General features: G+C 49.1%; 1 protein-coding gene and 1 non-coding gene across 2 annotated transcripts; one reads left to right on the top strand and one right to left on the bottom strand.

The window, feature by feature from the left end:
• Window positions 1-2,656: 2,656 nt before the first annotated feature.
• TRNAM-CAU (transfer RNA methionine (anticodon CAU)) lies at window positions 2,657-2,729 on the bottom strand. The gene has a single exon. It is a non-coding gene; the product is annotated as a tRNA-Met (tRNA).
• A 583-nt stretch (window positions 2,730-3,312) lies between these two features.
• On the top strand, window positions 3,313-18,965 carry MAP1LC3A (microtubule associated protein 1 light chain 3 alpha). The gene is made up of 4 exons (XM_075571902.1): window positions 3,313-3,471; window positions 15,938-15,993; window positions 16,505-16,611; window positions 17,639-18,965. The coding sequence occupies exons 1-4, from the start codon at window positions 3,432-3,434 to the stop codon at window positions 17,799-17,801; spliced, it is 366 nt and encodes a 121-aa protein (XP_075428017.1). The 5' UTR covers window positions 3,313-3,431; the 3' UTR covers window positions 17,802-18,965.
• The last annotated feature ends 3,250 nt before the right edge of the window (window positions 18,966-22,215 follow it).

Here is a 22,215-nt window from a genome sequence, read left to right as displayed (position 1 = left end):
GACGAACCCCTTCCCTGTCCTCTCAGGGGTTAGGCAGGGCTGCCCTCTTTCACCTCTCCTTTTTGTCTGTTGTATAGAGCTCTTCGCCCAGTGCATCAGACAAGATGCAGAGATCAGAGGGATCGTCGTGCCAGGACCCCAGAGACGCGAAGTGAAGTGCTCGCTCTACATGGATGACGTCACCATCTTCTGCGCAGATAGCCGGTCGGTGAAGACGCTGGTCCAGACGTGCGAGGATTTCGGGAAAGCTTCAGGAGCAAAAGTCAACTGCGGGAAGTCAGAGACCAAGCTATTTGGGCTTTGGAACCTGACTGCCGACCCCCTTCCCCATCAGAGCAGGCCTCATTCAAATCCTTGGAGTCTGGTTTGGTGTGGGGAGCGAGGCCGCTGCCCTGAAGAGCTGGAACGAGAGGCTGAACAGGGTGAAGCAGAAGATCGGATTGTGGCGCCTCAGACCCCTCACCATTGAGGGGAAAAAGCTGGTGCTGCTGAACGAGATCCTTCCTGTCCTGCAGTACGTGGCCCAGGCATACCCACCTTCGGCCAGAACCTGTCGGGAAATCTCTATGGCAGTGTTCCGCTTTGTCTGGGGGGCCAAGTTTGAGAGGGGAAAGCGCGAGGTGATGTACAAAGCGCCGCACAAGGGGGGTAGAGGAATCCCCAACATCCCCACTATGCTGCGCGCCTTCTTTGTAAGCAACTGCGTGTGGATCACCCTGAGAGACTGCGACAAAGACTCCTCTGGCTACTCCATGTCCCGCCTCCTACTCCTGCCGCTCTGGAGAGCACTGGGGTGGGACAAATGGGACAGCTCCATCCCTTACAGCTGGCGCACGCCCTGGTTCTACAAGGACGTGAAGAAGTTTGTGAGGCAGAACAATCTGGAGGGAGTAAAACCAGACCTGTGGAAGCCCAAGGTCATCTACAAAATGATCAGGGCTAAAGACATCATGGAATCGGTCCCAGGTCTCCACCCCAACACCTTTGGAACGGTGTGGAGGAATGTGGCATCGAAAAGACTAATGAACAAACACAAAGACATTGCTTGGCAGGCCATACACGGGGGACTCCCTATGAATGCGGACAAGTACCAGAGCAAACTCAGCCTCGTGAGGCACTGCCCCAGGTGCAACGCAGTGGAGGAAAGCATCATGCACCTCTTCTGGAACTGCCCCTTTGCGCAGGCCTTGCTGCGCGCGCTGGTCACTGACTTAAAGGATTGTGTACCGAGGAAGTGCGTCACGTACTACTCGGTGTTCCACGGACTTTCCACAGGAACACACACAGAGGACGCAATCGAAGCCGGTTGGCGTCTAATGTGCTGTTTCAAGGACGTTTTATTATTCGCCAGGGAACGTTTGACCAAGGGGAAGAAGAGGATGTCGGTACAGGACTGTCGCAGGCTGCTCCACAGCCTGCTCAAGGACTATTCCATCTTTGACGGCCCTGAGGAGGAGGACTAAACACCCCCCTCCCCACCCCCCCCCTTACTCCCCCGCCCCAAAAGTTTTTCTGTGCAATAAAGTTAGAGATAATGTGTGTATGATATGTCATGTCTGTGGTGCGGTGCATACGTATAAATGCACTGCACCGCCGTGTTCGTCACAGCTTTTTTACTTTTGGGGAAACCATTAATAAAAATGTATGTGAGATGTGTGGGATATGCACTGCGCCGTTGTTTACGTCGCGGTTTTTTTTTTCCGTTTGGAAAATGATTTATGTACTGTTATAATCTTGTAGTAAAGATTCGCTGCATAATAAAAGAATTTTCAAAACAAAAAAAACTGTCTGTGGGTGGGTTTTCTGGGTATGCACCTTAACCCTGGCTGTGCTCAAAGCTGTGACCATGCAGCAAGCTTAAGCCTATAGGGAACCATGTTAAAAATGGTTTATGAAGCAAAAAGTGGCACTGTGTGCTCATTTGCATGTCATTTCCCAGAATCCCTTGCTGCAGTGGAAGTGCTGTGTGCTGGGTGATAATGGGGAAAGGCGGGGTTGCAGACCTGCCTAAGACATGCAGATGAGCATACAGTTGTATTTACATTTGCATATATATATATATATATATATATATATATATAAAACAGTGTTCGACAAACCTATACATTTGCACGCCCCGGGCGAGTGGATTTGACATCGTGGCGAGCTCCTATTGGCCCAAGCAGCACACGTGTGGTACTAGGTGGCGAGTAGATATTTTGGTGATTTGTCGACGTGTGTGTGTGTGTGTGTGTGTGTGTGTATATATATATATATAGTGACATATAACTGTACATAATACTGTAAATTACTTTATGCATGTGTGTATATGAAGACATACAGATGTAGCACGCTACATTGCTCTTAATTAATAATATCCAAGTGTAACTCTGAATTCTATCCTATCTATCTATCACTTGGATATTCTTAATTAAGAGCAATGTAGCGTGCTACATCTGTATGTCTTCATATACACACATGCATAAAGTAATTTACAGTATTATGTACAGGTATATAAGTAACTGTATGCATGTATGCTTATGTTGTCAGCCTGATACCACTGCATGAGACAGAAGAATAAGGTGCAGAAGTTTAGGATTGCATGGTTGCATAAGGTCAGTGCTGCCCAGGAAGGTTATTGTATAAAATGTGCACATTGGAGCCTGTAAAAGGAACGTGCCTCGTGTGAGGATCGAACTCACGACCTTCAGATTATGAGACTGACGCGCTACCTACTGCGCTAACGAGGCTCTGCATGAGAGGGGGCAGCAAGAGAGGGGCAGCAAGAGAGGGGCAGCAAGAGAGGGGCAGCATGAGAGGGTCAGCATGAGAGGGGGCAACATGAGAGGGGCAGCAAGAAGGGGGCTGCTGTATATGCCATTCATCTCATTGTATAGTTATCTTCATTTGTTATATAACATTTCACCATCTTTTGTCACCCACCACACTATATTATATATATATATATATATTGTGGAGGGTTTTTGTCACTTTTTTTACTCACCATAACTTAACTCAGTATTATGGTTATATATATATATTCTAATTTATTTAAATTGTAGATGTATATATACTACAAAACGTATCTATATATATATATATATATATATATATGGAAATGGATGTATATATTAGAATGTATATAATATAAGAAGAATAGACATATAATATATCTATATGTGGCTATACGGTATATATTCATATATCTTCATGTGTCTGGATGCTCTCTCTCCCCCCCCCCCCCCCCCCCCCTTCGCTGCCCTTTAAGACCCCATAGGCTCCTCCTGCTCTTTGCAGCCAGCCAGGGGTTGTTGTCGGCCAAGCGGCTTGGGCCTCCCCTTTAAGGTGACGTCACATGGTTTGTTACATTGTATCAACACAGAGTGAGATCAAAGCGTCCGGCGGCTGCAGAGTCACACAGAGAGAGATCGGGAGGTCACGGGGTCAGCAGCATGCCGGGGCACCGGCCGTTCAAGCACCGGAGGAGCTACGGTGAGTGCTGGGGCCACATCAACCGGGGAGGGCACTCACTGCAGGGGTTAGGTGACCACCAGGGCTTCAGTTAGGACACCATACGTTACATATAAACCAGGACTGTCTGAGCCTGTCCCTGATACTTTGCAATCAGCTCACCCTACATTACATATAACCCCAGGACTGTCTGAGCCTGTCCCTGATACTCTGCAATCAGCTCACCCTACATTACATATAACCCCAGGACTGTCTGAGCCTGTCCCTGATACTCTGCAATCAGCTCACCCTACAGCTGTCTGAGCCTGTCCCTGATACGCTGCAGTTAGGAGGTCACTCTACATTACATATAATCACAGGACTGTCTGACCCTGTCCCTGATACTCTGCAATCAGCTCACCCTATGTTACATATAAAACCCAGGACTGTCTGAGCCTGTCCCTGATAGTCTGGGGACACACCACGCTGTGTGTGTTATATTTATTATATCTATTATATCTATCAACCTCTGCCATTGTAGCTGTGAAAGGGTTAACCTGCGTTGTCCGTAGTAAACATGTTTGCGTGCTCACGTGTACAGGAGCACGCGTGTCCCGGCGTGACAGTTGCTAACAGCTGGTCCCTTCTCACATGATGGCGGTGCCCGGGAGCTGTCACTGAGTGACTGCATTTATTTCGGGTTCAGTTTACTTGCCCCGAGCTGCCAGGAACCGCTGGAACAGAGGCAAATAATTCAGGGGGGGGGGGGGGAGAAATGGCCAATGGCGTCCGTGCCAGCGAGTCAACCACGCGGCTTTACACTTTTACGGCACTTGTAATTTCTTGTTGATGATATGTGTGTATTTGTTTACATATATCATACAAACATACGTGTGCGTGTGTGTACATACATACATATACGCACAGTTTTTATTTTTCGTTGTAAAATGTACCTGGACATGTGAGCGTTTCTCGGTCTGACACAGGAGATTATTACATGTAAGAATTATTTCATAATCTAATATAAATATTTGTTGGAACTGATGACCTCATCGAGTGCGTAGTTACAATATGGCGTTCAGCGCAGAAGGTCAGCGCGTTATAAAGTGCTGGAGACAGCGAGAATTTGGGTCCAAAACGGTGACGGAATGTATCCTGATAAAGGACGGGCGCTGGGAGGGCGGAAAAAACTCATTCCTAAAACTACGTATCGTTCAGGAGCGGGAGCGGCTGTCAGCGCGTTATCGATGATGCGATCACACCGCGGCGTTCTCGTCTCCGGGCGCGCGTTTCCGCAGGAGGGGGGGATTTTGAACACACACTTTATAGTGATCTTAGTGTCTCAGATCAGATTAGAGTTTAACACATTTACCAGCTACGGAGGAAGAACTCCTATTTCTCGTTGAATGAACACGTACCTCCCGCAGTGTATCTGCTACTTGTTGACTAAATTGATGTCTGTATGAGGACAACATCAGTTGTTTGTCTACACTGTGCTTCTTATACAGTGTTACTGTACATAACAGACTCACAACTGTCCCGCACACACGTGTCCCGGTGATGAGGTGTATCGGTATTCGCGTGCCGTATTGTTACACCCGGTTTGCGGTCAAACAGGTTTGTAGAGATGTTTTGCGTCACGAACACGCAGCGCGTGTGTAATGTTATGTTATTAACAAGCCAAATATAGAGAGGAGTTGGGTTTCCATCATACCGTAGGTTGTATTATACACAGAGCAGTGTGTATCTGTATTACACACAGAGCAGTGTGTATCTGTATTACACACAGAGCAGTGTGTATCTGTATTACACACAGAGCAGTGTGTATCTGTATTACACACAGAGCAGTGTGTATCTGTATTACACACAGAGCAGCGTGTGTATCTGTATTATACGCAGAGCACCGTGTGTATCTGTATTATACGCAGAGCACCGTGTATCTGTATTATACGCAGAGCACCGTGTGTATCTGTATTATACGCAGAGCACCGTGTATCTGTATTATACGCAGAGCACCGTGTGTATCTGTATTATACGCAGAGCACCGTGTGTATCTGTATTATACGCAGAGCACCGTGTGTATCTGTATTATACGCAGAGCACCGTGTATCTGTATTATACGCAGAGCAGCCTGTGTATCTGTATTATACGCAGAGCAGCCTGTGTATCTGTATTATACGCAGAGCAGCCTGTGTATCTGTATTATACACAGAGCAGCGTGCGTATCTGTATTATACGCAGAGCAGCGTGCGTATCTGTATTATACGCAGAGCAGTGTGCGTATCTGTATTATACGCAGAGCAGCGTGCGTGTCTGTATTATACGCAGAGCAGTGTGCGTATCTGTATTATACGCAGAGCAGCGCGCGTCTGGGTTATACGCAGAGCAGCGTGTGTATCTGTATTATACGCAGAGCAGCGTGTGTATCTGTATTATACGCAGAGCAGCGTGTATCTGTATTACACGCAGAGCAGCGTGTGTATCTGTATTATACGCAGAGCAGCGTGTGTATCTGTATTATACGCAGAGCAGCGTGTGTATCTGTATTACACACAGAGCAGCGTGTGTATCTATATTATATGCAGATGCAGAGCAGCGCGCGTGTCTGGGTTATACGCAGAGCAGTGTGTGTAGCTGTATTATACGCAGAGCAGCGTGTGTATCTGTATTATACGCAGATGCAGGGCAGCGCGCGTGTCTGGGTTATACGCAGAGCAGTGTGTGTATCTGTATTATACGCAGAGCAGCGCGCGTGTGTCTGGGTTATACGTCGAGCAGCGTGTATCTGTATTATAAACAGAGCAGCGTGTGTATCTGTATTATACGCAGAGCAGCGTGTATCTGTATTATAAACAGAGCAGCGTGTGTATCTGTATTATACACAGAGCAGCGTGTATCTGTATTATACGCAGAGCAGCGTGTGTATCTGTATTATACGCAGAGCAGCGTGTGTATCTGTATTATACACAGAGCAGCGCGCGTATCTGTGTTATACGCAGAGCAGCGCGCGTATCTGTGTTATACGCAGATGCAGAGCAGCGTGTGTATCTGTATTATACGCAGAGCAGCGCGTGTGTCTGGGTTATACGCAGAGCAGCGCGTGTATCTGTATTATACGCAGAGCAGCGTGTGTATCTGTATTATAAACAGAGCAGCGTGTGTATCTGTATTATACGCAGAGCAGCGTGTATCTGTATTATAAACAGAGCAGCGTGTGTATCTGTATTATACACAGAGCAGCGTGTGTATCTGTATTATACGCAGAGCAGCGTGTATCTGTATTATACGCAGAGCAGCGTGTGTATCTGTATTATATGCAGAGCAGCGTGTGTATCTGTATTATACGCAGAGCAGCGTGTGTATCTGTATTATACGCAGAGCAGCGCGCGTATCTGTGTTATACGCAGATGCAGAGCAGCGTGTGTATCTGTATTATACGCAGAGCAGCGCGTATCTGTATTATACGCAGAGCAGCCTGTGTATCTGTATTATACGCAGAGCAGCCTGTGTATCTGTATTATACGCAGAGCAGCCTGTGTATCTGTATTATACACAGAGCAGCGTGCGTATCTGTATTATACGCAGAGCAGCGTGCGTATCTGTATTATACGCAGAGCAGTGTGCGTATCTGTATTATACGCAGAGCAGCGTGCGTGTCTGTATTATACGCAGAGCAGTGTGCGTATCTGTATTATACGCAGAGCAGCGCGCGTCTGGGTTATACGCAGAGCAGCGTGTGTATCTGTATTATACGCAGAGCAGCGTGTGTATCTGTATTATACGCAGAGCAGCGTGTATCTGTATTACACGCAGAGCAGCGTGTGTATCTGTATTATACGCAGAGCAGCGTGTGTATCTGTATTATACGCAGAGCAGCGTGTGTATCTGTATTACACACAGAGCAGCGTGTGTATCTATATTATATGCAGATGCAGAGCAGCGCGCGTGTCTGGGTTATACGCAGAGCAGTGTGTGTAGCTGTATTATACGCAGAGCAGCGTGTGTATCTGTATTATACGCAGATGCAGGGCAGCGCGCGTGTCTGGGTTATACGCAGAGCAGTGTGTGTATCTGTATTATACGCAGAGCAGCGCGCGTGTGTCTGGGTTATACGTCGAGCAGCGTGTATCTGTATTATAAACAGAGCAGCGTGTGTATCTGTATTATACGCAGAGCAGCGTGTATCTGTATTATAAACAGAGCAGCGTGTGTATCTGTATTATACACAGAGCAGCGTGTATCTGTATTATACGCAGAGCAGCGTGTGTATCTGTATTATACGCAGAGCAGCGTGTGTATCTGTATTATACACAGAGCAGCGCGCGTATCTGTGTTATACGCAGAGCAGCGCGCGTATCTGTGTTATACGCAGATGCAGAGCAGCGTGTGTATCTGTATTATACGCAGAGCAGCGCGTGTGTCTGGGTTATACGCAGAGCAGCGCGTGTATCTGTATTATACGCAGAGCAGCGTGTGTATCTGTATTATAAACAGAGCAGCGTGTGTATCTGTATTATACGCAGAGCAGCGTGTATCTGTATTATAAACAGAGCAGCGTGTGTATCTGTATTATACACAGAGCAGCGTGTGTATCTGTATTATACGCAGAGCAGCGTGTATCTGTATTATACGCAGAGCAGCGTGTGTATCTGTATTATATGCAGAGCAGCGTGTGTATCTGTATTATACGCAGAGCAGCGTGTGTATCTGTATTATACGCAGAGCAGCGCGCGTATCTGTGTTATACGCAGATGCAGAGCAGCGTGTGTATCTGTATTATACGCAGAGCAGCGCGCGTGTCTGGGTTATACGCAGAGCAGTGTGTGTATCTGTATTATACGCAGAGCAGCACTGTAACCCTGCAAGTGATCCCTAAACACACCACACACTTTCACAATAGGTTTGACCCTTTAAATATGGAATCTGTAATGAGGCGGCCAGGCCGTCCCACATCTCCACTGCGTTGGGGCACTCCAGGAGGAGGTGCTCCATCGTCCCCAGGATCCCAGCACAGGAACCTCGGGGGCACTTCCTATCCTCCGTGGTTTTATACTTTAAATTTGCACTTACATATAGACGCCCATGGAAAGTCACCCAGACGATACAGCAAGGCCCCGCTTCTCGGCGCACCACTTTTCGTTGTTCCGCCAATACGGCGGTACCAAGGGGGCCGCTATTTTTGCGCATGCGCAGAACGGGCCGGTCCGGGGTCACGCATGCGCAGAATGGGGTTTTTTTTTGCTGAAGTTGCGCATGCGCACATAACGAAAATCGCCGGTTCCGCTTTCCGGTGATTTTCGCTTTGCGGCGGGTCCTTAGAATGGAACTCGCCGCATGACTGGGGCCCTGCTGTATCCTGAACCCCAAGAGGGATTCTCGGGTCTAATATATTCTGTACGGCCTCTTTCTGCTCCTCTATATCACAGTGATTTAGATCTAATTGTGTGACACATATTCTGCCCAGTACAATTTTATCCTGGGAACAGAAGTAATTTCCGAAGCAGTAATTTTACATTTATTTAAGAATTTGTACATAATCCTCATATATTCTGGCATATATACACCTCTTCCAATAATTATTTTAACATGTTTTCCATCTAGCCAGTTTAAGGGGAGACACCCACTTCCTAAATAAATAAAATAAAAATATATATATACACACATCCCTCCCCCCGCAAATCTGGTCACCTCTATCGTGAAAATTCAGCAAATTTAAAACATACAAAAATGAGAGAATAAAATAATCCAGGGTTCCTCATTCCTAAACCGCCTTTCTCTCTCGGCAAATTCCAGTAAGTGATGTCTCGCCTTAACACGTTTTAAACGATTTCCCCAGAGCAATTGGAGAAAATGATTTATATACAATAAAGTAATCATCAATGCCGCAGGAGGAGGAAATATAAAACTTAAATAGACAAAAATTGGTATTAAACCCCCCCCCCCCTTAATTGTCAATTTTTCCGTGAAAGAGAATCCCCACTTCTTCCACCGTTCTACCTTTACCGTACAGATGTTCAGTTTCTCCTCCCAGTTGTGAACGCCGGAATTCTCTTTTCCAAAATAAATCCCATAAACTTTAAAAGAGGCATTATCTATCTGAATATCCTCAGGGAGACTAAAAGGATTTTCCTCTTGTTCCAACCAACAAGCTACAGACTTATCCTGATTCACCAGGGAGTTGGAAATATTTGAGTATTTATTTCCATGCTTATACCTTCAAATGAGCTTTTTGAGGTAACATATATACAAACATTGTCTGCATACGCCTGGCACTTAACACGCACTTCATGTTGGGAACCCGCACCAGGTACGGCTTGGATGAGACTATTCTGCTCCACGTGTCTTAAAAAGGGGTCTATGGAGAAGTCGTATAATAAGGGCTTAGTGGGCAGCCCTGTCTAGCACCCGACTTTATGGGAAAAGATTCCCCTACCCAGCCATTAATGACCGGTCTTCCATAAGCTCCTTCATATAACAAAGCCAGTTTCTCAACAAAAGTATCTGGAGAAACCATATCTTTCCAGAGTTTAAAAAGATAGACATGATCCACCCTATCGAAGGCTTTGGCCTAGTCAAGATTTAACAGGTACCCTGACAGACCTCCATTCCTGCCCATCTCAAACATCTCCCTAATGTTAATTAAATTATTAGCGATGTTCCTTCCCTTAATGGCACAGGATTGGGAACTCGTTATCACCTTCTCAGCGACTTTACTCATCCGATTTATAAGGACCTTCACCAAGATTTTATAATCATTATTTAGTAAGGCTATTGGCCGCCAACTTTTTAAAGCTTTCGGATCCCCTTTCTTATATAATAAGGTCAATAGGGATTCACGCTGAGAGTGGGAGACCTATCCCTCCCAGAGAGAAATTATACACTTTAGCCAATATTTCTGCTAAAACCTCACTGAAAAATATAAAATTCAGCAGTGATTCCATCTGCCCCGGGGTTTTATTACCCGAGAGGATCTTACTAGCATTAGACACGTCCCTTGCTGTGATTGGGGAGTCTGAGCCTATCAAGTCATCCTCAGAAACTGATGGGATATTGATAATCCAAATAACTGCCCATTTCTATAGGATCAAAGGGTTTTTTGCTAAACATACTCGGTATAGGGGCGTGCGCGTGACATCACCGTACATACAGCTGCTTTAAATCCGCTATATCCTCCGATCGGCACCTTGCATTTGCTTACAAACAGCTGCAGCAGGCGGTGGAAGCACCCGGCATGTCTGCCAAGAAGGATAGGAAGATTTCCGCTCCCCAGATTTATCCCGATTCAGCCATAAACAGCCTGCGAGGTCGGCGAGGAAGGAACATGGCGGTGAGGTGCCCACCGTCGGAATCGGAGCAGGAGGAAGAGAGAGACACAGCCATAATGAAGCAAGACTTCAAGGGTGTGTTTCAAGAGATGCAGGATGTAGCCCAGTCAGCTTTAGACAAAGCAGTGCTGGAGTTTGTCAGAAATCTCTTCACTCGCTAAAAGGACCACAGAGCTGGAAAACAAAATGGACGCCACTTGACAAAACCAAGTAAACACAGACGATGAGGTCCGGCGGCTCAATGAGGAGGAAAGAGTCATGAGACAGCATGGATGGCCTGGGGAATAGGGAGCGAAGGCAGAACCTGCGAATTCGTCACATCCCAGAGACGGTAGCCGCAGAGGCCCTGCAGCCATATCTTAAACGATTTGTTTCTATCAATTGACCCCCAACTGCAAGAGTGAACGGTTGATGGACAGAGGCCACCGAGTGTTGGGCCCGAGATTTGAGGACCCTAAGAGAAGCAGAGATGTAGTTCTGAGGCTACTTCAACACGCGTCCAAAGGAAGGGTAATAAAAGGGGCAGAAATAGAAGCTCAATTGACTTCGAAAATTCCTCCGTCCAGATCTTTCAAGACCTGTCTAGAATGACCATGGACAAAAAGACGAGGGCTACGACTCGGGACCGTGATACTCCAGGAAAAAGGCATTCGCTATCGATGGGCCTTTCCATTAAGTCTTAACAGCTAATCCATGGAGGGACGCCTCCTACCCAGAGGAAGCAGCGTCCTTCCGCTCTGCGCTGGGCCTGGATCCCATAGGCAGACCGGGACAGCAGAGACGGACTCAGGACAACAGGCCAGAGGTGAAGAGATCGTCCGATGGGGCGGCAGACCAAGGAGGGAAAGGCCGGGGCCGACCGAGGACCTGAGAGGAACCAGAGGAGATCTTTTATTGGTCAATGACCCTTGGAATCACCTGGACCTATGGTGGAATCTTTGACGGGAGAATCTACGCCATGTGACTGTCCGAGCAGCCCACGGGGGGGGGGGGGGGGGGGTGTTGGGTTTTTTGCCTCCTGTTTCTCTCTCTGTTCCCTATTTTGAAATGCAGGGCATGACCCTCTCTTTCCCCGAGGTCACCTACCCATTGACTGGGTGATGGAAACAGCCCAGCGGAGGGGAGAAGCCCCCTTGAAGCTTAGAACAAGTAAAGACCTGCACGGAGCAGGGAAAAGATCGGACTGAGGGGCAGGGCGAGGGGGCCTGGGTCCAAAAGGATGGAAGAGATGGGGCTGATGTGGGTTACACCCCACTCCGAGCCTTAGGCTGAGGACCCGCTGCGGTCGGCGGCCACGTGCGCGTCACTCTCCTGCCCCTGACTTCCTCCCGAGCCGGCCCCAGCCCCCCCTCGCTGCACGGCTCACTTCGCGCTGCGACGCGTCAGCCGCCAGGGGATTCAAGAGGATTGTGATCCCGAATGGTGACGTGTCACGTGGTGTGGCTGTGAGCCAATGAGGAGGGGGCTGAGCTTCCCCCACCTCCAAAAGGTAGGGGGGACTGTGTGTGTTGTGTTGTGCACCCGATCTATCTGCCCCCCTCCAGGACCCACAATCTCCCGGACCCCCCTTCCCCCCCATTTGCAGGATGGACACTGGCTCACGATGTAATATACATTCTCTCCTCTCTCCTCTCTCCTCTCTCTCTCTTCTGAAGTCTGTTTTTTGTAAGATTGGGGCACTATAGCCCTGTCGCTGTGGGGGGAGGGAGAGAATGCCCCTGGGTGTCCAGCGTTGTGTTGGGCGCGTAGCTGCTTTTGGTCTGCCACCTGCAAAACCTCCTCCTCTGCATTATTCCTGTCCCACCCCCCTGCTAATCGTGGGGCTGGAGTTAGCTGTCAGTATCTGTAAGTAAGCCTAAAACGGCGCGCACCCGACCCGCTTTGGCCACGCCCCCCGCCGAAAAAAGTTCTGCAGGTCGCGGTGCAGTGACTTGCAGCGGGGCCTTAGGGCTCGTCCAGGGTGGTGCTGAGCGGGCACGCACGTTGTGACAATGTGCGGGGCCTGCGTGAGCGGGCGGGCGCGCCTGCTCGGCGCTCAGCCGCTTGCAGAGCGAGCAAATTTGAATTTATCGCTCCCATTTATCAGCCTTAAGCAGCGTCAACGTCACGGCGCCGTGACATTGACGTCAGTGCGTCGCGGGCGATTGGCCCAGCGACGTCACTGCCCCGCCTCCAACCACCTCCCCCCGGCTCCCTTCGCGCACGCTGGCTCGTCTGCAAGTCCGTGCAATCGCGCTGACTGAAGCAGGCGAGCCTCAGTGTTAGCGCGCCTCAGCGTTAGCGCGCCTCAGCGTTAGCGCGCCTCCGCTCTCCCCACCCCTCTATGGCCCGGGCCTAAGAGTGTTTGTTGGGAAAATATAAAGTTATATGTATGTTTTCCCACCTAAGTTATTTCTCCCCCCCCACCCCCACCTTTAAATGTATGTGAGGGGGATAAGTGATGTGGGGAGAGGGGATGGAAGAGACCAATCCCAGAGAGGTATTCTTACGAAGATTTATGTTTCAAAGTCCGAAAAGTTGGCTAAATGTTAACTACTGGTGTTTAAATGGGCTACAACAGAGGTACGTTCAGGAGGTGGGGATGGGGGAGTGGCGGGCGTGTGGTAGAGGAGGGTAACCAGCATGCCCGATGTCAGGGCTACCCCAGTAGGGCCATATACCCATCAGGCCAAGCCACAAAACTGGGCTGAGTGGCTGGGTACACCTCTTACTCTACAACCCAATTTTTGTTCCACCCCCCCCCCCATCTCTCAAAAACTGAGAGGGTTCCCCTTACCAATCGTTATCCCCCTCCCAATCTTTATCCCCTTCCCAATCGTTAGCCCCTTCCCAATCATCTTTATCCCCTTCCCAATCATCTTTATCCCCTTCCCAATCATCTTTATCCCCTTCCCAATCATCTTTATCCCCTTCCCAATCATCTTTATCCCCTTCCCAATCTTTATCCCCTTCCCAATCTTTATCCCCTTCCCAATCATCTTTATCCCCTTCCCAATCATCTTTATCCCCTTCCCAATCATCTTTATCCCCTTCCCAATCATCTTTATCCCCTTCCCAATCATCTTTATCCCCTTCCCAATCATCTTTATCCCCTTCCCAATCATCTTTATCCCCTTCCCAATCTTTATCCCCTTCCCAATCTTTATCCCCTTCCCAATCTTTATCCCCTTCCCAATCTTTATCCCCCTTCCCAATCTTTATCCCCCTTCCCAATCTTTATCCCCTTCCCAATCTTTATCCCCTTCCCAATCTTTATCCCCTTCCCAATCTTTATCCCCTTCCCAATCTTTATCCCCTTCCCAATCTTTATCCCCTCCCCAATCATTATCCCCTTCCCAATCATCTTTATCCCCTTCCCAATCATCTTTATCCCCTTCCCAATCTTTATCCCCCTCCCAATCTTTATCCCCTTCCCAATCATCTTTATCCCCTTCCCAATCTTTATCCCCTTCCCAATCTTTATCCCCTTCCCAATCATCTTTATCCCCTTCCCAATCTTTATCCCCTTCCCAATCTTTATCCCCTTCCCAATCATCTTTATCCCCTTCCCAATCTTTATCCCCTTCCCAATCTTTATCCCCTTCCCAATCATCTTTATCCCCTTCCCAATCTTTATCCCCCTTCCCAATCTTTATCCCCCTTCCCAATCTTTATCCCCTTCCCAATCTTTATCCCCTTCCCAATCTTTATCCCCTTCCCAATCTTTATCCCCTTCCCAATCTTTATCCCCTTCCCAATCATCTTTATCCCCTTCCCAATCTTTATCCCCCTTCCCAATCTTTATCCCCCTTCCCAATCTTTATCCCCTTCCCAATCTTTATCCCCTTCCTATCCACAACCATCAACTTAAAAATCACAACATCCACAAGAGAGAGGGACCCGAAACCTAAAATAACCAGCCAATCCCAGCCAAGGTAGAGTCCCTAAATGTTACGGGCCTGAATGTGTAGGGCGAGCGCAGGGCGGCCCTAAAAGATTTGAGGAACCTGAAAGCAGATCCCGCTTCCTGCCTGAGACGCACTTTGACGCACAGGACCCTCCAAACACCGTTAGGGGGACGTATCCCGCAGCATTTTACTCCTCGTTCACTGGCACAAACGGAGGGGGAGCGATCGTAATATATCATGTTCCAGGCATTGGAGATTACCAGCGACCGAGAAGGGAGGCACCTCGTGGGTCACGGCCTCCTCTCGGGGCTACACATCATCTAGTGAATGCCTAACTCTCTCTCTCCTCTCTCTCCCGCCTGCTCTCTCTCCCGCCGCCCGCCTCCTCGCTCTCTCTCGCCGCCCGCAGCTCTCTCTCTCCCGCCGCCCGCCTCCTCGCTCTCTCTCGCCGCCCGCCTGCTCTCTCTCTCTCTTGCCGCCCGCCTGCTCTCTCTCTCTCTCTCTCGCCGCCCGCCTGCTCTCTCTCTCTCTCTTGCCGCCCGCCTGCTCTCTCTCTTGCCGCCCGCCTGCTCTCTCTCTTGCCGCCCGCCTGCTCTCTCTCTCTCTTGCCGCCCGCCTGCTCTCTCTCTCTTGCCGCCCGCCTGCTCTCTCTCTCTTGCCGCCCGCCTGCTCTCTCTCTTGCTGCCCGCCTGCTCTCTCTCTCTTGCCGCCTGCCTGCTCTCTCTCTCTCTCTCGCCGCCCGCCTGCTCTCTCTCGCCGCCCGCCTGCTCTCTCTCTTGCCGCCCGCCTGCTCTCTCTCCCTCTTTCTCCCCCTCTCTCTCCTCTCTATCTCCCCCTCTCTCTCCTCTCTCTCTCCTCAGCCTCTCTTTTCTTTTTGCCCTCTGTTATAACATTACTTTGCTGCTGGGATTTACTGCTCTGGGTTTGCATGTTACTTTCCCCGGACAGAACCAGCACCTCCCCTGTTGCCTGTGTCTCTTCCTCCGTTCCTTCCTGCTCAGCTTCTCTTTCTCTCTCGTCTTTTCTCTCTGAATTCTCCTCAATTCTCTTTCCGTTTGCAAAAGATCCTCAGTGTCAGTAACATCCAGGCCACAGCCCCTGGGATTTCCTGGTGCACCTGCCCCAGCACCACCACCCCCCAGCCCCCCTTCCCCTGGGTCTGAGGCCACGCTGAGCCCCTAGTGGGAGCAGACACAGCCTCTCTCTGCAAGGGGGAGCTCCTGACTGCAGAGTTTCAGGGACAGGCTCACACAGTCCTGGGTATATAGGACATAACTTATGTGTCTCTCTCCTCAGCCGAGCGATGCGTGGAGGTTCAACAAATCCGAGACCAACACCCAAATAAAATCCCGGTGAGTGACACCCCGATATCACAACCCCAGTATGTTATTTACACACAACAACACAAAATGATAAGACACAAGTTATGATAACTATGTAATACAAATATATGCACACACCACAATACACCCCTACACAAACGCAGACCCACACACGCTGTACACACAACACAATACACCTCTACACAAACGCAGAACCTACACACACGCCACAATACACCCCTACACAAAGGCAGACCCAGACACATGTTGTATATACACCACTGTGCACTCCTACACAAATGCAGGAGCCACACACACTGCACACACAGCACAATGCACCCCGACCCCTACACAAATGCAGACGCCACACACTGCACAATACACCCCTACACACACTGTATACACGACAGGAGCAGGGAGAGATTCTGCTGATGCAAACATTTATCTGATGTAAGAGGGTCACTCATATCGTCCCTTTGTACTGGTGTACATGTGTTTGACATGTAATTGACGTATTGACACGCCTCGCTGTCTCTCGCAGGTGATCATTGAACGTTACAAGGGGGAGAAGCAGCTGCCGGTGTTGGATAAAAGCAAATTCCTAGTCCCGGATCACGTGAACATGAGCGAGCTAGTGAAAATCATCAGGTAACAACCCCCTCCTATTACACCATATATTCCCCTCCTATTGCGCCATGTAACTCCTCCTATTACCCCATATAACCGCTCCCTATATCTCCTCCTATTACCCCATATAACCGCTCCCTATATCTCCTCCTATTACCCCATATAACCGCTCCCTATAACTCTTCCTATTACCCCATATAACCTCTCCCTATAACTCCTCCTATTGCCCCATATAACCTCTCCCTATAACTCCTATTATCCCATATAACCGCTCGCTATCACTCCTCCTATTACCCCATATAACCGCTCGCTATCACTCCTCCTATTACCCCATATAACCGCTCGCTATCACTCCTCCTATTACCCCATATAACTGCTCCCTATAACTCCTCCTATTACCCCATATAACCGCTCGCTATCACTCCTCCTATTACCCCATATAACCGCTCGCTATCACTCCTCCTATTACCCCATATAACCGCTCCCTATAACTCCTCCTATTGCCCCATATAACCGCTCCCTATAACTCCTCCTATTGCCCCATATAACCCCTCCCTATAACTCCTCCTATTGCGCCATATAACCACTCCCTATAACTCCTCCTATTACCCCATATAACCGCTCCCTATAACTCCTCCTATTACCCTGTATAACCTCTCCCTATAACTCCTCCTATTACCCCATATAACCACTCCCTATAACTCCTCCTATTACCCCATATAACCGCTCGCTATCACTCCTCCTATTACCCCATATAACCGCTCCCTATAACTCCTCCTATTACCCCATATAACCCCTTATCGAACCTCCCCTATCACTAGCTGACACACACGCGTTGCTTTTGCCGTGAGGCGCGAGCTGTAACTGACACGCTTGGGGGTTGCAATCACCCGGTTTCGACACGGCGATTCCCCCGGTAACTGCCATTCACGTCACCGCGGGACGGCCATGTGACACCCTCTATCAGAGCGTGGCGACTCGCAGCGTTGGTCTACTCATTACTCTGAGCCCGCGCAGTATAACGAGGCCGCGTCATGTTGTTCCTCAGGCGCCGTCTGCAGCTGAACCCGACGCAGGCCTTCTTCCTGCTGGTGAATCAGCACAGTATGGTGAGCGTCTCGTCGGCCATATTGGATATATACGAGCAGGAGAAGGACGAGGACGGCTTCCTGTATATGGTGTACGCGTCGCAGGAAACCTTCGGCAAATGAGAGGCCCTTGGGATTCGCCCGTCTGCCGAGTGTGCACTCACTTCTATACAGACCCTCTCTTGTATACACTTAAATACACTGACAATAAACACACACACCTACTGCCACTCACTCTTTTACAATAAAACACACACGCCTACACTGACACATTCTTATATACAATAAACCACACCTACACTGACACTCAAATATACTCATACACCAACACACTTGCATGCCTAAACTTACACAACTTTACATCCTGATACTCACATATGTAGACACATACTCACTGATATACAGTCACATGCCTCCGCTATGTCACTGTTGATATACGAGTGTGTCTATCGCACACACACATACTGACACACTCACACTGATGCACAATCATCCCGTTTGACCCTTGCACTCTTACGTGTACAGTCTCATACACGCACTTACACTAATGCACACACGCTCACCTTAACACCCTCTCGTCTACACACACGTGAGCTCACAATCTAACACACACACATACACCCACACACACCCTCCCCCCCCCCGTTTGTGTGACGGAGGTTCTGTCTGTGTATCTGTATACCTTTTTAAAAGGACCTCGGTTGCGTTAAACTGTTTATATATGTATATTTGTATTCTTGCTCACTCGGCCGCCGGTGAGATCTGCTTTTACTTGTGTTTTTATTCAGATTAATAACACTATACGCCTATTCCGGGGGCAGAATGGTTGTTGTTTTGTGTGGATATAACTCCCCCCTGGATCCCGTCTTGTTAATATTTACTGGTTTTATGTTCGTTGCGCGCGGTTTTATTATCTGGGCTTCTCCGGCTTTTTGATCTCACATTCGCTGTCGTATATAAGCGCGGTGCGTGTGTGATCAAAGCCGCCTTTTCCCCACTAAATCTGGAAAGAGAAAATTCCACCCGTCTATCCCTCCCTCCCATCCGTCTATCCATCCCTCCCATCAGTCTATCCATTCACCCCCTCCCTCTCATCAGTCTATCCATTCACCCCCTCCCTCCCATCAGTCTATCCATCCCTCCCTCCCATCAGTCTATCCCTCCCTCCCATCAGTCTATCCATCCATCATCTATGTATCCATCACGTGTACAAAATCTGAATACATTTATTGATATGGATTTTATGTTCCTGTTTTCATGTGATTAAACCCTTGAGAACACACAGCACCTGATAGTGATTTCTATGTATATATGCTGCTTAATTCTGTGTTAATACACACATTGTTTTATTAACACTTGCATGCGATGTGCTGCCTCGTCTTTTACCTGCATCCGTGAGTTTGGCTAGGGGCGGCCAACTCCAGTCCTCAAGGGCCACCAACGGGTCAGGTTTTCAGGATATCCCTGCTTCAGCACAGGTGGCTCAGTCAGAATGAGTATATACACACACCCCAGTATTTGGTTATATTAAGTGTCCAGTAAACACACACGTCTGTAAATACAGGCGCTCCTCGGTTATCCGCCATCGGAGAGCAAAACGCCAGGTTGCGAATCCCATGTTAATCTGCGACGGCGCCGTGTCGCATAATGCGTGCCACGGATAACGAGGACCCCCTGTATTCAGTATACATGGATGTGTACGTGTGTGCCAGCGCATGTGTAAGCATGCGACCCCAAGGCTACGGGCCCCACTCCCTGCTGCACGCGCGCCTGCAGAGACTACAGCCGCGGTCGGCGGTCTGTGAGGGAGAGCGCGGGGGGACGGGGCCATGATATGACAGCGTTGCAGCATGACACAATTCTTGTCTTCCCTGCCAGCGTCAGCGCTTTGCACCCACACAGCCACAGGGGCCTGCCTCAGAGGGTTGTGCTGTGGCGCACACGCCATAACACGCAGGGAGAGGACCGCGTGAGGGCTGCAGTTGCTGTGACTGGCTCCGTGTCCAGCCCATGTACAATCTGTGATATTTAGCGCTACGTGTGCGAGTGTCTCTTACCTTGTTATTACTTTAAGCTATTACAAGTTACCTGCAGCGTTGGAGCAGCGCGTGATGCAGGAAACGCTCGCACTTTCCGGTCCGGCTCCTCTCCAGTGCGCCATGAAGATAGGATCGGCCAATAGCAAAGTCGGTGGAAGAGGTGGGACTAAGGAGCCCTAAGAGGGGTTGGCAGGACACGTGTAGGGGAGAGAGCTGGCCGATCTCGGGACTGCTTGTGTGTGATCCAGAGGCCACTCTGGGTCCTGCTAAAGAGAGCAGCAGCAGATGGAGCCGGGAGGCCCAGCAGATTGCCGGAGTGAGGGCAGCACGGAGGAGCGAGGACAGTCCGAGGGGACACAACGGTTTCAGCTAAAAGTGGTACTGAAGTGTTTGGCGAAGTACAGGCCACGCTGCACTTATTTGCATTAACGTGCTCCAACGAAACGCCGGCACCATCGCCCAGGCCCGGGCAGCATCAGACACTGACACGCCCCGCACAGTGCCGGCACCATCACCCAGGCCCGGGCAGCATCAGACACTGACACACCCCGCACAGTGCCGGCACCATCGCCCAGGCCCGGGCAGCATCAGACACTGACACGCCCCGCACAGTGCCGGCACCATCACCCAGGCCCGGATACCCAGGATCGGGCAGCCTCAGACACTGACATATACCCGCACAGTGCCGGCACCATCACCCAGGCCCGGATACCCAGGATCGGGCAGCCTCAGACACTGACATATACCCGCACAGTGCCGGCACCATCACCCAGGCCCGGATACCCAGGATCGGGCAGCATCAGACACTGACACACCCCGCACAGTGCCGGCACCATCACCCAGGCCCGGATACCCAGGATCGGGCGGCCTCAGACACTGACATATACCCGCACAGTGCCGGCACCATCACCCAGGCCCGGATACCCAGGATCGGGCAGACACTGACATACACCCGCACAGTGCCGGCACCATCGCCCAGGCCCGGATACCCAGGACCGGCAGCCTCAGACACTGACACACCCGCACAGTGCCGGCACCATCACCCAGGCCCGGATACCCAGGACCGGCAGCCTCAGACACTGACACACCCGCACAGTGCCGGCACCATCACCCAGGCCCGGATAGCCAGGATCGGGCAGACACTGACATAGTAGATGAGGTTGAAAAAGACGTCCGTCCATCAAGTTCAACCTATGCTAAATTTAGACAACAGATACTTTATTCTATATCTATACTTACTTATTGATCCAGAGGAAGGCAAACAAAAAACCCCATTAAGGGGAAAAATTAATTCCTTCCTGACTCCAAGAATTGGCAATCGGATTAATCCCTGGATCAACATCCTTCCCATGTATACTTATTTGGTATATCCCTGTATACCTTTCCCAACTAAAAAGATGTCCAACCTTTTTTTGAACAAATCTATTGTATCTGCCATCACAGTCTCCATGGGTAATGAATTCCACATTTTAACTGCCCTTACAGTAAAGAACCCTTTCCTTTGTTGCTGGTGAAATTTCCTTTCCTCCAACCTTAAGGGATGGCCCCGAGTCCTTAGTACTGCCCGTGGGATGAATAGTTATGTTGAAAGCTCCTTGTACTGTCCCCGAATATATTTGTATATAGTTATCATATCCCCTCTTAGACACCTCTTTTCTAATGTAAATAAATCTAATTTAGCTAGCCTCTCCTCATAAGTTAGATTGTCCATCCCCTTTATTAATTTGGTGGCTCTTCTCTGCACTCTAGTTCCATAATATCTTTTCTTAGGATTGGTGCCCAAAATTGTACTCCATATTCAAGGTGTGGTCTTACTAGTGCTTTGTAAAGGGGCATAATTATGTTTACTTCCCTTCCATCCATTGCCCGTTTGATGCAAGATAAGATCATGTTTGCCTTTGCAGCTACTGCATGACATTGGGCACTATTGCTAAGCCTGCTGTCTACAAGCACTCCTAAATCCTTCTCCATCAAGGATTCCCCTAATATATCTCCATTTAATTTGTAAGTCGCCTTTTTATTCTTGCATCCCAAATGGATAACCTTACATTTATCTGTATTAAACCTCATTTGCCATTTACCTGCCCAGGTTTCCAGTCTCTCCAAGTCCTTCTGAAGAGAAATTACATCCTGCTCTGATTCTATTACCTTACACACTTTAGTATCATCAGCAAAGATGGAGACTTTGCTCTCGATCCCATCTCAAGGTAATGAATAAACAAGTTAAAAAGCAGGGGTCCCAGTACCGATCCATGAGGCACTCCACTCACGACTTTAGCCCAACCTGAAAAAGTTCCATTTATCACAACCCTCTGCTGTCTGTCCTTTAACCAGTTTTCAATCCAGGTGCATATATTATTACTGAGTCCAATTTTCTTTATTTTGTACACGAACCTCTTGTGTGAAACCGTATCAAAAGCCTTTGCAAAATCTAAGTAGACCACATCAACTGCATTACCCTGGTCTAGATTCCTACTTACCTCCTCAAAGAAACAAAT

Source organism: Ascaphus truei, chromosome 15, assembly GCF_040206685.1.
Source record: "Ascaphus truei isolate aAscTru1 chromosome 15, aAscTru1.hap1, whole genome shotgun sequence".
In the NCBI taxonomy this organism is placed as follows: domain Eukaryota; kingdom Metazoa; phylum Chordata; class Amphibia; order Anura; family Ascaphidae; genus Ascaphus; species Ascaphus truei.
This window is presented reverse-complemented; position numbering and strand designations above follow the sequence as displayed.

Coding starts and splice junctions, on each gene's coding strand:
- MAP1LC3A (XM_075571902.1), top strand. CDS start 3,432: ATGCCGGGGCACCGGCCGTTCAAGCACCGGAGGAGCTACG. Junction 3,472..15,937: donor CAAGCACCGGAGGAGCTACG/GTGAGTGCTGGG, acceptor CTCTCTCCTCAG/CCGAGCGATGCGTGGAGGTT. Junction 15,994..16,504: donor AACACCCAAATAAAATCCCG/GTGAGTGACACC, acceptor TGTCTCTCGCAG/GTGATCATTGAACGTTACAA.